The sequence below is a fragment of the Rhinatrema bivittatum genome, chromosome 13, assembly GCF_901001135.1.
Source record: "Rhinatrema bivittatum chromosome 13, aRhiBiv1.1, whole genome shotgun sequence".
Classification (NCBI taxonomy): Eukaryota; Metazoa; Chordata; class Amphibia; order Gymnophiona; family Rhinatrematidae; genus Rhinatrema; species Rhinatrema bivittatum.
In genome coordinates this window covers 19,801,255-19,814,695 of record NC_042627.1, presented here as the reverse complement: position 1 = coordinate 19,814,695, position 13,441 = coordinate 19,801,255, and the positions used below count along the sequence as shown (strand labels likewise).

General features: G+C 45.3%; 1 protein-coding gene across 3 annotated transcripts in view; it reads right to left on the bottom strand.

The window, feature by feature from the left end:
• HCN4 (hyperpolarization activated cyclic nucleotide gated potassium channel 4) overlaps positions 1–13,441 on the bottom strand; it is a 337,366-nt gene that overhangs the window by 45,252 nt on the left and 278,673 nt on the right. For all 3 annotated transcript variants that reach the window (XM_029575658.1, XM_029575659.1, XM_029575660.1), the window contains exon 5: positions 12,516–12,662. In XM_029575658.1, coding sequence (XP_029431518.1) covers positions 12,516–12,662 — 147 coding nt within the window. The remainder of the gene's footprint in view (positions 1–12,515; positions 12,663–13,441) is intronic.

The following is a 13,441-nucleotide window of genomic DNA, read 5'->3' as shown; positions in this document are numbered from 1 at the left end:
AATCATGACGACTCCACCATGACCACTCTCAGAACGATCCTGTAAACACACATACACTGCAAATGGACATAGGAAAGACAGCTTTCAAAAGCCAGTTTTACCTGTGTAAAAGGGATTTTTAAAACATTGTCCACCCGAAAAGCACCTCAGAGTACACACAGTTCAAATGGTAAATATGTTCATACTTTCCCTTGAGAACCGATATAAAGCTGCTGGGTAAAAGTGCCCGTGATTTTCAAACAAAAAATACAGTGTTGAAAATTGCCCCCATGCTTTTAAATATTAAACTTTGGTTTGTGTATGTATATATATATATATATATATATATATATACACACAGGAACCCTGCCTGTTGACTTTCAGAAATAGACTCAAGACCTGGTTGTTTCAACAAGCCTTTCCTTAAGCACAGGTCCGCCCTAGCTCCCATTGCCTAACTTTCAGTACACTGTAAATAATTTGTTATAATCAACGAGTTTCTTTCGCTCTGGCTTCCTCTTCCCCAAGTTCCATTACCCTCGTTTTATTGTAACTTTTGCCTTTCTCTGTTACGTTAATGCTATTGTTACTGTTTTTAACCCTGGTTCCTTGTAAACCAGCATGATATGATCTGTATCATGAATGCTGGTATAAAAAAAGCACTAAATAAATATATATATATATATATAGATAGATAGATTTATACTATAAATAATACAAATACAATTCAGAAATCATTTATAAATTAAAGGAAATCCATTCCACATTGGCTGATGGTAGAAGGGCTGTGCATGGTATAAAATTATGTTTTGCTTTAATATTTTTGTCATTTATTTTCATGCAGTTTTTTTTGCTTTTTCTTTCATTTCGGCTTGGTTTTGGTGCGCACTGTTTTACAACAGAGCGCACGTAAACCACAACTCAGCCCCATCCCAACCCCCATTTTCAAGAAAACTCCCCGCTGGCCAATTATAAATAAAGCCCCCTGGAAATTTCTCTCAACCCCCATCCAGAGCTCCCTGTATCCCCCTCCTGCCCCCATCCCGCAGCTCGCTTGCATTAAATACCTTAGTACCCTGTCCAAAGAGGGGAAGGAAATAGTCCCCAGTTGCTCCTGCTCCGCCAATGCAGCAAATCAAAATGGTGCTGGCTGACCCGAGGCTGGTGCTATTGTCATGTACGGTCTGTCTGAGGACGCCACCTTCCCATGGACAGGTGCTAGTGCCGGAAACGGGAACCTCCTCCTAACTGAGGAATATCTGGGAAAAGAAGAACTCCTATCCAGTGAAGGGGACTGAGGCCCAAACTCAGGCTAGCCAAATGCTTTCAGGGAGGAACAGGGTCTTAGGGTTCAAGAAGGAGAACCTTTAGAGAAGAGAACCAGCTGAAGAGGAGAGGTTCCCAGAAAGCAGAGGTGTTTGAAAGTCCTCATCTGGCTTGGGAGAAGTTATGAAGAAGAGAGTGGGGATTTTGAGAAAGGAAGAAACTGCCCAGCTTAGCAAAGAGTCCTGAGGAGTTTCTGGTTGGAAGAATAGTCAGTCGGAAGATAACCAGAGTTAGAAAAGCTGCTGAGAGAAAAGAAGAGATGTTGCTTTCAAAGCAGGTACTTGGGAGGACTCAAAGTAGAAGGTTCCTGTCCCATAGAGCTGACCTATTTGGGAAGGCAGTTTTGTTGCTGCTGAGATTTTTTTTTTTCTGTGCTTGTTGGATTTTGTGTTGCTGTTTGGTGCACTAGCCATTGGTGTAGCACTGTTTTGCACATTGTCCTGCCATCAGTGTGAGTAAAGAACTTTGTACAAGCTCCCCCGTTGGGAAAGGGGTCACACTTCAGAGGCTGCAGAGCACTGACCCCCCCTCAAGCACAGATTCTTACTGCGGGGAGCAGGATTACCAGCGGGGCCTGAGGGATCACAAAAGTGAACACAAATCTTTGGCGTTCTAAACAAGAAAAGAATTTATTAACGAATCCAATGCGAAAGTCCATCAATAGAGCAAGTAAAAAGTAGCCTAACAGTCCACAATTTCAGCCAAAATAAATAAATAAAGCTCAGCGCAATCGAAGAGTTCTAGTCACTCGCATTCTCAGGTTATTTGACCACAGTTCCCAATAAGGCCTTTTCTTCCTTAGGCCACACTAGAAAACAGGAAACCTTTCTTCTGGCACGAACACTACTGGCTTCAGACTTCCCAATGTGCTGGCCCCCTTGGGAGGACTCTTATTATTATGCTGGGTTGAGGTGTACAAAACCCTGCTCTCATCGTGTCTTGACTGATTAACAAAGGTTAGTTATCATGTAGTACCAGGAAATGACCACTGGATGGCATTTTAGGGGAATGAGTCATGATATAAATTGTTTAAGGTGCTTTTTGGGAAAAGAGTGTATATTCCCTTAACAGTTTGGGGCTCTCTTACTGGCGGATTCTAGGGAGTGGGCAGTATAAAGAGGAAAGGTTTCTGTCTTTCCTTCCCTGCCATCTCACATATAGGGTGGGAATAGGGACCTCCAGGGATATGATCACACTGGAGTACCCAGCCTGCATGCTTGGAGGCGCTGGGGGGGTCTTCAGGTACAGTGAGACCCTGTAGGGGGTTCTCCCCAGCAACAGGAAAGGCCCGATGTTGAGAAAAGGTAAAAGTGGAGTCCATTCACTTTTGGGGCTGGACGGATGCCAAGGAGTACCAAAGGGGCAAGGAAGTGGGTTTTCCCTCCCAGGGGGAATTATCATACGTCTTAAAAGGAGGAGTGCAGGATCAGGGTGAGTTAACCCAGTGGGGAACTGCCCTGTCGTATTCCTTAAGGGGGCCAGCAGGAGTGGGCGGCATCCTGCCACATGGAGCATTGGCAGCATCTCGCCACATTGGAGCGTTGGCAGCATCTCGCCACTACAAGGCCAGAAGGGATCACGCCACGTCAGGAGCCAGCAGGGAAGGCCCAGCCCCGGAGGGTGAGGTCGGCGGTCACAGGATCAGCCTTCGCACTGCGGAGTGTAACAATACCATCCGCAAACCCGTTCCCTTGCTCCCTTAACTACACCTCCCTGGACCCTCCATTGCTGGAAAGTGCCCCCCTATTAAAACATGATGCATAGAGTGAAACCTGACAGGTGTCATTTTATTTTGAACAGCAGCTTTGGAGTCCGTCCGTGTGGTGATTTTTGTACCTGGGCTGGGCGCAGAAGAGCCCGAGTGAGGAAAAATCCTAAAAGTCATGAAAGAGAGACTTCTTTTCCTCCTGTGCATTAGCCCTGGGCGGTCATGTGGCCTGCTGCAGGCCATGAACCTCCCTGTGAGCACGTGTGCCAGGACCAGGTCGAGAGAGGGGCCACATATGTATTTATGAATTATGTATTTTAGGAAGTATTTGATTATGTATTTTTAGAAATATTTGATAATGTGTTTGAGTATATATTTGACTACCGGTATATTTTTTTTAATTGCTGTAAACCATATTGGGTGGTCCTTTGATGAACCAGGATTGTGATATATAAACTCAATATTAGATATATTTCAGCTCACGAACTGGGAGCTAACTATGGTGGTCTACATATTACTTATTTCTACAGCACTGTTAGATGTATGCAACACAACTTTAGAATTGTGACATGCCATTGGCTATGGCATAATCGTATGGTAGCTGAAATCTGGTAACAAAGCATGATTTTGTGGTAATTAAGCAGGTAAAAGCTACTAAGTGGATCTTTTAATGTTGAGTGATTGATAAATGAAATTTTTATGACTTCATACATTAAGGTGAAGAAATTGAGGATGATGCCATTGAAGACTACAGAAGTGAGTGGTGTGGTTGGGATCCTGCCAGAGACTTGTGACCTGGATTGGCCACTGTTGGAACAGGATACTGGGCTTCATAGACCTTTGGGCTGACCCAGTATGGCAAGTCCTATGGTAAAGTGACTTTCTAATAATATGTAAGGGGCATTTTGCTCCCTTACCATTTATTTTTCCCTGGATAGGGAAAACCTTTGGCACTTTTTAGACCAACCCTAAGGTTTTTCCTTTGCTCAGAGTGTTGGGATTGGTTAAGCTCTGCCTACAAAACCCAGGCTGAGCATGTGCAGAGTGTGGTTGTTGATTTTGGTTTTGGAGAGTGAGGAGGAGATTGGTGGTGTCTCAGGGGGAATAGGACTTTGCCCTGCTTGCCAGTACCCTTATGGACTTGGGAGAGGGACTGTCCTGGAAGAGTTTTGACTTTTTGGCGAGATCTTTGTTTTTCTGACCTGTTTCAGCTCAAGAGGGAAGTCATCTCCACCTGAGGGGGATTGGATAGACTATGGGGTAGATTTTAAAAAAGTGCGCCTTTGCGTACTTTTATTGGCGCATCAGGCGCAAACAAAAGTACGCTGGATTTTAGTAGATACGCGCGTAGCCGCTAAAATCCTGGATCGGCACGCGCAAGGCTGCCGTTTTCGTGTAGCCGGCGCGCGCCGAGCCGCGCAGCCTGCCGCCATTCCCTCCAAGGCCGCTCCGAAATCGGAGCGGCCTCGGAGGGAACTCGCTTTCGCCCTCCCCTCACCTTCCCCTCCCTTCCTCTATTTAACCCACCCTCCCGGCCCTATCTAGAACCCCCCCTACCTTTGTCGGGGGATTTACGCCTCCCGGAGGGAGAAGTAAATCCCCGCGCGCCAGCGGGCCGCAAGCGCGCCGAGACGGGACCTGGGGGCGGTTCCGGAGGGCGCGGCCACGCCCCCGGACCGCCTCGGGCCGAAACCACGCCCCCGGGCCCGTCCCCGAAACGCCGCGTCCCGCCCCCAAAACGCCGCGCCGATCCGACACGCCCCCTCGAAAAACCCCGGGACTTACGCAAGTCCCGGGGCTCTGCACGCGCCGGTAGGCCTATGGAACATAGGCGCACCGGCGCGCAAGGCCCTGCTCGTGTAAATCCGGGCGGATTTACGCGAGCAGGGCTTTTAAAATCCGCCCCTAAGTGTTCTTGTTCCCTGCTCTAATAGTTGTGTGGGTTTTTTGCAGTTGAGCAGAAGAAAGGGTTGAGAATGAAGTAGTATTTTGTTTTTCCACTTTTGTTGGGAGAAAACCTTTTTGCCACCAGTTTCCTACCTACCCCCAGAGGGGGGGGGGGGGGCGAGAACTTTTCCCTACTTTCCAGGAAAAAATATTGCTTTGTGATTCGGACTCCGATCAAGTTTTTCCGAGTTACGGTAATTCAGAATACCACTCTAAGGCCTGGATTTTCTTATGGCGCAGAGCTCATTGAATCCCCCGGTAACGGGGGGCGGGCCTGCGAAAGCCGGCAGCGATCGCACCACCTCGGTGTTATTGCTGCCGGCTTTCGCACCCTTGAGCGCCACCATGAAAGGTGGTGCTATTGGGCGCGCTACCGGCAGCGATAACGGGTCTTACCTTATCGCCGCCAGTGATGTTACCGCTGCGTCCGCCCCGATGCTGTCCCGACTCCTCCTCTTCCTGTCCCGACTCCACCCCTATCAAGCTATCGCATGCGAAAATGGACTTTTCACGTGCAATAATGATAGAAAATGACCTCCTAAGTGTCCAGCCACAACAATCCCCCAGTTAAGATCTCTCCTATCTTTAAATTCTGACAGTCCTACAAAACTTTTAAATATTGAGTCACAGGGAAACTACTGGCCGGAATATTATTTATTTATTTATTTCTGGTCCCTATTTTTCTTTTATATATTTAGTGAAGTGCTAATGTGCTCCCTTGTGCTGAAATGTATACTTTTCTCTTAGTCTTGTTAAAAAAACAAAGTCAATTTAAGAGAAAAGTACCCATTTAGCACAAAAGAACAAATCAGTGCTTCACTAAGGGGTACATTTTAAAAAACGGATTGCTTACGTTAAAAGGCCCTTATACACGAGTATCTGGGCTGAGCATGAGCAACTCATATTTTAAAATGGTCCAATTATACATTTATGCAGGCGCATGAGCAACCCATATGGGAAAAAAGGGGCGGAGTTAGGTCGTGTTGGGATGTTATGGGGCGAGGCCATGATTTACGCACCTAAATACAGATTTTAAATCCCACACCCACATTCTGCATTGGGCTGTTACCCAAGCTTATCTGCTCCTGATGAGGTGTAAGCCTGAGGAAAACTCATTTTAGGACTAAAATGAATGGGTGAGGTGCAGGGCGGATTGCCCTTTTGGGGGATCGGGCATCCCCCCCGGTGAGCCGGTCGCTCTAGTCACGTGGTCTGCCGAGCGTGGCTGTGACAGAGCCGCGCTCGGCAGACCACGTGGTATCTCCTGGGCGGCGAATCCCCGGGCCAGTCGTCATCGGGAATCCGCCCCTGGTGAGGTGTCTGGGTAAACTGGGGAGAGTGTAGGCTTAGGAACCAGAGAGATCTGGATGACCTAGAGATTGACTAATTACTCTACCAGTTTGCTCAGTCTAACTAGTTATTTCCTTCACGCGTGCAGTTTTAAAATCTGCTTAGATGCATGTGTTAAAGCCAACTAATTCCTAAGGAAGATACTTGAATAACACTTGTTGTGTAAGCACTTATAATTAGGAGCACGCATAATAAGCATACTAGGTGTGTTTTAAATAAGCACATGTGCATTTGCATGGACGATTTAAAATTCCTGTGTATGTGCGCTTACGTACACATATGCACATATATGGGCACCTGCACGCTCCTTTTAAAGATAACAGCCCTATATTAAAAAGAAAAATAGGGACCAGAAGTAGAGTTCTAGTCAATCTTTTCTCTGTGCCTCTAGATTTTGAAGGTCCTACAAAACTTTTAAATATTAACATGGGCGAGTTCTCTACTCAGGGATTTTTTTTGTGTGTTTAGAGTACTTTCCCCGGTTACAACATAAACCCAAGGCTTCCATTTTTGTCATCTGGAAATACCAGTTGAGACATCAAGGAGTGAGTACCTTTGTGAAAGTTTTTGAGGCTGTTCCAGGGATCTGTCTTAATTTGCTTGATTTTCTAATTAAAATCCTTTGTTAGGTGATGTCAGGAGCTGCCAGTGAATTAAGACTCTGTTGAAAGGCTTCCCAGTATGGCTGAAACATTTAAAGGCAAGCAAACTTAAGATGTCGTGGTTTAGTATTGCTACATATAGGCCGGAAGCACAAAGTATTCCTGGAATAGGTAAAGCTGTTTACTGCTTTAGCTGACCATTGTATCACGCAAGGTACCACGCGTGCAACTTATGCCTTATGTATAAATATTTCATACATGAATATTAATTTTCGAGAGCATGGATATGGTGATTTCATTGGTCAAATTGCTTTTTATCACTTTCGATGGGTCATTTATGAGTCGTTTTAACTGCATAGGTAGAATAAGTTCCTTATTTGGTTGGTTGTTTTTCTCTGTCAGAGTGCATGCATTTGATAAGAAATAAAGGACGTAGAGCTGCAACCTGTCTCTGATTTTTGTTTTTGTACGAATTCAGGAAGCGAATTACTAAAACTGCCCAAACCCTTTGCTCTGTATTTCACTATGGGGAATTTACCCCAGTTTCTGGGGATTTTCCTCAGTTCCCCCCTTGTGCGCTTAGGGCCCCAGTAGCTTGTCGTCCTCCCCAGCTGAAGAACCCCAAGTTACAAAGTACTGACAGGCCAATGCAATAAAGTGCGCTTGGACGCGCGTTTTGGCTGCGCTAGACTAACACCCGATGTAATAAGGGGATTAGCGTGTCCAAAACGTGTCCAAACAAACATGTAGCTAATAGCGCTCATCACATGTAAACGCCATGTAGATCAGGCTATTAGCTATTACCTCCAGATGCAAAAACTGCCGCATGCCTGACGCGCACTTTTTAACAAGACAAATTTAATGCCGGCCCTGGAGCTGGCGTAAATCTTGCCGTGCATCAAGGGCTCAACTAAAAAAAAATAATACTGCTTTTCTATGAATCCTCCTACTTAGTATGGTTGAGATACTAAGATCTACTCCTTGTGATGACTAAAAATTAATAAAAAATGAAAGGGTTGATGAAAAAAAAAAAAAAAGTCTGGGAGCGCACAATATACACGCTCCAGGCCGTGTATATTGTGTGTGCAGGTAAATTATCCGCGGCAGGATAAAACAAATGCTCGTATTGAGCATCCATTTTCCTAACCCGTGCACAGCCACGTCTCCTGGGCACCCAATGCTTTTGAGTGCTAGGGACGCGCAATTTACCCCTACCGCATCCTTTTTAGTGTGCCAGCTCATGGGAATATTGCATCGTGTGCCCAGGAGGGGTGGCTGTGCGCGAGTTGCAAAAAACGGGCGCCCAGATTGGACGCACATTTTTATGCGTGTGATAGTGCATGGGCCACAAGTGAGTGGAGGACAGTAGAAGCGAGATATGATTGGCCCCAAGGACTGTTGTGCGCCCTGTATTCCGGGAGTCACCTTAGGAGGGGACTCTAAATAATTATTTTTACAACACTTCTGGACTTATACAGCACTGGACAATTGGCCCTATCCTATACCTCTGGTATGCATTGCACAGTAATTCCGGAGTGAATGCTGTGAACCTGTGGCACTGTCCACGGACTGTCTCAGTGCCAAATAAGATGTACTTTCAAACAGGCTTTCTGCTCCAAAAAGCTAATTTTAGTGTATTGTTCCTCCTGGGAAAGATGATATTATCTTCACTGCCTGCCAATACTGGCTGCATAGAAAGCTGTACAGGCCCAGGGGAGGAATCCTGTTTAAGGCAAGATGTTATCTTTGGAAGCTTATGATATTTTAGTGTTATTTTGTTAGCGTCACTGGAGAGTCCTTTTAGCCGTGCTTCTAAGGGAAGAACGAATTGCTGAGAACTGAATTCATATCTCTATTTCTAAGGCCATGCTAGAATCCATTCCGGATGGACACAAACTCCAGTCCAATTTGGTTGGAATAAAGAAAACAAAACCCGAAATGGATTTCTTTGCCTTCCAGGAATATATTTTGGGTTTAACCCTGATTTTAGGAACAGATGAATTTGAAAGAATTTTAGTGACAGCATGGAACTGAAATTTGATTCAACTTCTTGGGCAAGAAATATCTGAAATGGGTGCCTCTGTCTATCCAGACCAAAGTAATGTTTGTGACATATAAGTCTAAGAGCATAAGAAGTTGTCATACTGGGTCAGACTGAGGGTCCATCAAGACCAGCATCCTGTTTCCAACAGTGGCCAATCCAGGGTATAAGTACCTGGCAAGTACCCAAACATTAAGTAGAACCCATGCTTCTAATCCTTATTGATTAATAGCAGTTTATGGACTTCTCCTCCAGGAACTTACCCAATCCTTTTTTAAACCCAGCTACACTAACTGCCCTAACCACATCCTCTGGCAATGAATTAGAGAGCTTAATTGTGCATTGAATGAAAAATAATTTTCTATTATTTGTTTTAAATGTGCTATTCGCTAACTTCATGGAGTGCCCCCCCTAGTCCTTCTATTATCTGAAAGAATAAATAACTAATTCACATTTACCCATTCTAGACCTCTCATGAATTTATCAACCTCCATCATATCCCCCCTCAGCCGTCTCTTCTCCAAGCTGAACAGTCTTAACCTCTTTAGTCTTTCCTCATAGGGGAGCCATTCCATCCCCTTTATCATTTTGGTTGCCCTTTTCTGTACCTTCTCTAGTGCATCTATATCTTTTTTTGAGATGCGGCGACCAGAATCATGCACAGTACTCAAGGTGCGGTCTCACCATGGCGTGATAGCACGGCATTATGACATTCTCCATTTTATTCACCATTCCCTTCCTAAAACTTCCTAACTGTTTGCTTTTTGGACTGCTGCAGATCACTTAGATAGAAATAAAGACTAACAAGCAAGTTGTAGGTGATAGTGTTTTGCTGGACTAACTATATTTCTGACTAGCTTTCAAGAGCTGTGCTTCTTTCATTACCTCAATGCAAAATGAGTTAAGGATGATGTTGCCTAAATATACACCTAAGCAGCTTATGAACCCTTAGCAGGTACCGTGCTTCTCCCAACAAAAGGACATATTGAAGTTGGCAAAGTGTTGGGTTGAACTGTTTGCTAAGTCTTCCCCATAGGAGGAGCCTCGGTGGTTCATGCGAGAGAAGATTCTAGGGAAAGTTGTGTTGGAATTTGGAGAGGGAGGAAGTCAGCCGCCTGTCTGTCTGCGGTGGTGCCACAAAGGTTGCCATCTGTGGTGATGCATTTGATAGCGACTGTAAGGTCTGGAGTGGAGAGGGAATGAATCTCCTCACCCTGCTGTTTGTCTTCAAGGGGAGAGAACGCCTGGCCAAAACTACAGTCCAGACTGAAACTTCAGGCAATACTTGTTCTACTAAATAGGGAAGAAGGACATCAGTTAAACCACCTGAAGTGCCAAAGTGCCATCCAGGTATCCTAAGAGAAAAAAGAACTACCCATCAGGTGCTCACACAGAGGACTCAACAAACCTGTTCACGCTAGAAAATTGATTATTGTAGTTTCTATAAGATAAAGATTGAAAGGCCAGGATTTTCAAAGGCCCGCACACACAAAAATCGGGATTTATGTGTGTGGCCAGACCTTGCGCGCACTGCATGCATTTTAAAATGGGCCCACCCGCGCGTATAAAGCCTGATATGCGCACAAGTGCCGGGCCACTCTGAAGGGGCAGGCCGGAGGGGTGGGGAGGGTCGGGACAGTGCCATTTTGCGCTGTCCTGATGACTCGCGCTGGCAGCCAGTCGGCGCACGTAACTTTCTTTAGCTTCGGGCCTGAAGTAAGTTCGGAAACAAACCAAAAAAAAAAAAAGGATAGGAAAGATTTAGGGGTCGGGTGGAGAGGGGAAGAGGTAGGAAGAATAGGGTTAGGGATAGGAAAGTTCCCTCCCAGAATTGGAGCGGACTGGGAGGGAATTGGGGAAGGCCCAATTGCGTGGCTGTTTGTAATTTATTAAAATTCACTCCCTCCCCCTTGGTGCGTCGCCCGCACATGCATGCGGTTTACGGATTTTTTTAACATGCGCATGTTATAAAATTGGTGTGGCCATGTGTGCGTGCTGGGACACGTGCATGCTCCTTTTAAAATCTACCCCAATGTGTCAGAAAGGGAACTTATATTCTTGCTGTTTTTTTTAATGCAGCATTTACCAACCAATGCACCTTCGAACCTGATCACCACTGCCCGATGCTCAGATCCATGCCAGTACCTGGGCTTTGCTTTCACCACCTTGCAGCAATGACAGACACCAGTGGTGGCTCATAAACTTGTAGGAAACCCCTTCCTAGCTGTAGTATGAGCCCTGGAGTTGGTCAATGGGTAGCAAGCAGGGCATGGATAGCTGGAACCTGCTTTGTGCAATGCACACATTGTCATTGTGTCTGCATCTTTCCAGCCTCTGCCTTACTCCCACGCTGGTTGAGATGGGGAGAGCAAACACGAAACACCAGATATTACTCACTTTGCATGCTGGGAGCAGCAGGAGCAAAGTGCGAGCTCTGGCAGCTGCATGCAGCCGCCAAGGTAAATAACTGAGCCGGCTGCCTACACCACACTGACTTCTCCCATCTCCTGCACTTGTGTATAAAACGAGCTGGATTCTCATGAAAGTAACGAGTTCGTGCATGTCTTCATCCCTTGTCTCCTTTTGTTTTACAATTTGGAAGAGAAACTATTGGGGCTTTCAGTGCATCCCTATGTCTTTTGGCCATATGAGTCCTCTCCAGGTGTTAAACTGCCTGCACCTCGGAGGCTGGTGTGTCACACAACATTTTGTTAACGTAGATGTGCATTGGGCATGAAAACATTGGGAAACACTGTTTTAATGTATTGACTGATTTATTCTTATAGATTGTTTTCTAATTTATTGTAGTCTTGACAGCTATGTTGATTTTGTATTATGTCTAACTTAACTTGTATTGTACTCCACGTTGGGATGTTAATGGAAAAGGGAATATCAGGCCTGAATTAATATTGTGCAGTCCAGACCAAGCACTGGATGAAAAGTACAGCCAGTTGTTCCTAGGGAGAGGAAAGCCAGATGGCCTCATCCTAGGAGAACCTAAATTCCAGGAAAGAAGAGAGAGGATATCTGGTGGGCGTGCAGAGCAGGTTCAGAACCCTCTGTATGGATGCTACACCAAACCAATATTCCAGATGCTAAGTAATTCATGTTAAAGAGTTTCAAAGAAAGAAGTTTATTTTTGGAACACTACCACTATGTGCACTCTTTATTGAAATCTAGGAACACAGTCAAATGCCTAGGGTGTTGCAGGATAATCTTTTACCCTCCCCCCCATCAGAGAACCTCATTGGTGGCAAAAAGAGTGAGGCAAGAGGTACCCAGGAGGGGTTTATATATAAGTAACTTGAAGGTTGTATTATCAGGCAAGTGTTTTCTTTCACAGTTGTTAAGTGAAAGGATGAAGGGGCAGAGTGCATGGTCACCAAAACCTATATGTCCTTTCGGTCATTACATACATTAAAGTCTATTTGTTGATATATGAAGCTGTTGGTCCAATCGGAACAGTAGAGTCAGCAACTAGACCAGGATCTGGCTAGCAAGATATGCTTGCTCTTTGTGACAAGTTGACTTTATTTCAGCAATAAAAAGGTTTGTTCCTCACCTCGCGAAGGGGCTCGCTCAGCTCCCCTAGGATGCTTTCTTCATCAAACATCTTGCCTTGATAGCGGTGCTCATAGTAGTCATGGATGCGCTGGCGCATGTCTGCCGGCAACTTATGGAAGGACATGTACTGCTCCACTTGTTTGTACTTCAAAATAAATTCAAAAAGAAGAAAGTCAGTTATAAACGCAGACATGCTTTATTCCTGAATTATTATAAAAAGATTGCTTTTTTTTCCCAACTGGGGCCATTAATCAGTGGTGTCAACATGACTATTCCATCCCACTGTTAGATTTGGATCCAGCCCTGATGATCTGCCTTCCTTCCTAGTGTAATGTGATCTGGGCCTCTCTGGGAGATCAACACAATGAGGCCTAGAGAGACTGCTTGCATTATTGAGAATATGTTCCTTACCAACTTTCACAAATTATTTGAGAACACTAGAGAGCACATTTTTGTGTAGTTTCCTGTGTTTGTGTTTCTGTGCGTGCTTGAATGTTCTCTGCCTGTATGCATAACATGTGGCTATGTCAGGGGCGTAGCTAGAACTGAGTTTTTAGGGGGGCCCAAGGTCAATATGGGTGGGCACTATGGTCAGCCCCTGCTGCTGCTGCTGCCTTATCCCATCCTATTTTGGGTCTTCAAGGCTTTGGCTACAAATCCTTCTACTTCTTGGCGCCATGCTATCTCCTGTCTCGTCAATCTCCCTGCCCTCTCTCTGGTGTTTCGCACCCTCCCTCTCTGGTTAAGGCATCTACTTTATACGATGGTAAATTTCTCAGGATGCGGAAGAACAATTATGTAAATAGCTTTCCAACCTTCCATCCAGCTCAGACTTTCCTAACCTTTCAAGGGACTGAGAGAGAGGGGGATAGCCACCTGCCAAAAGTAAGACAGACAGACTTTGATGGCCTCAAACTTTTATAT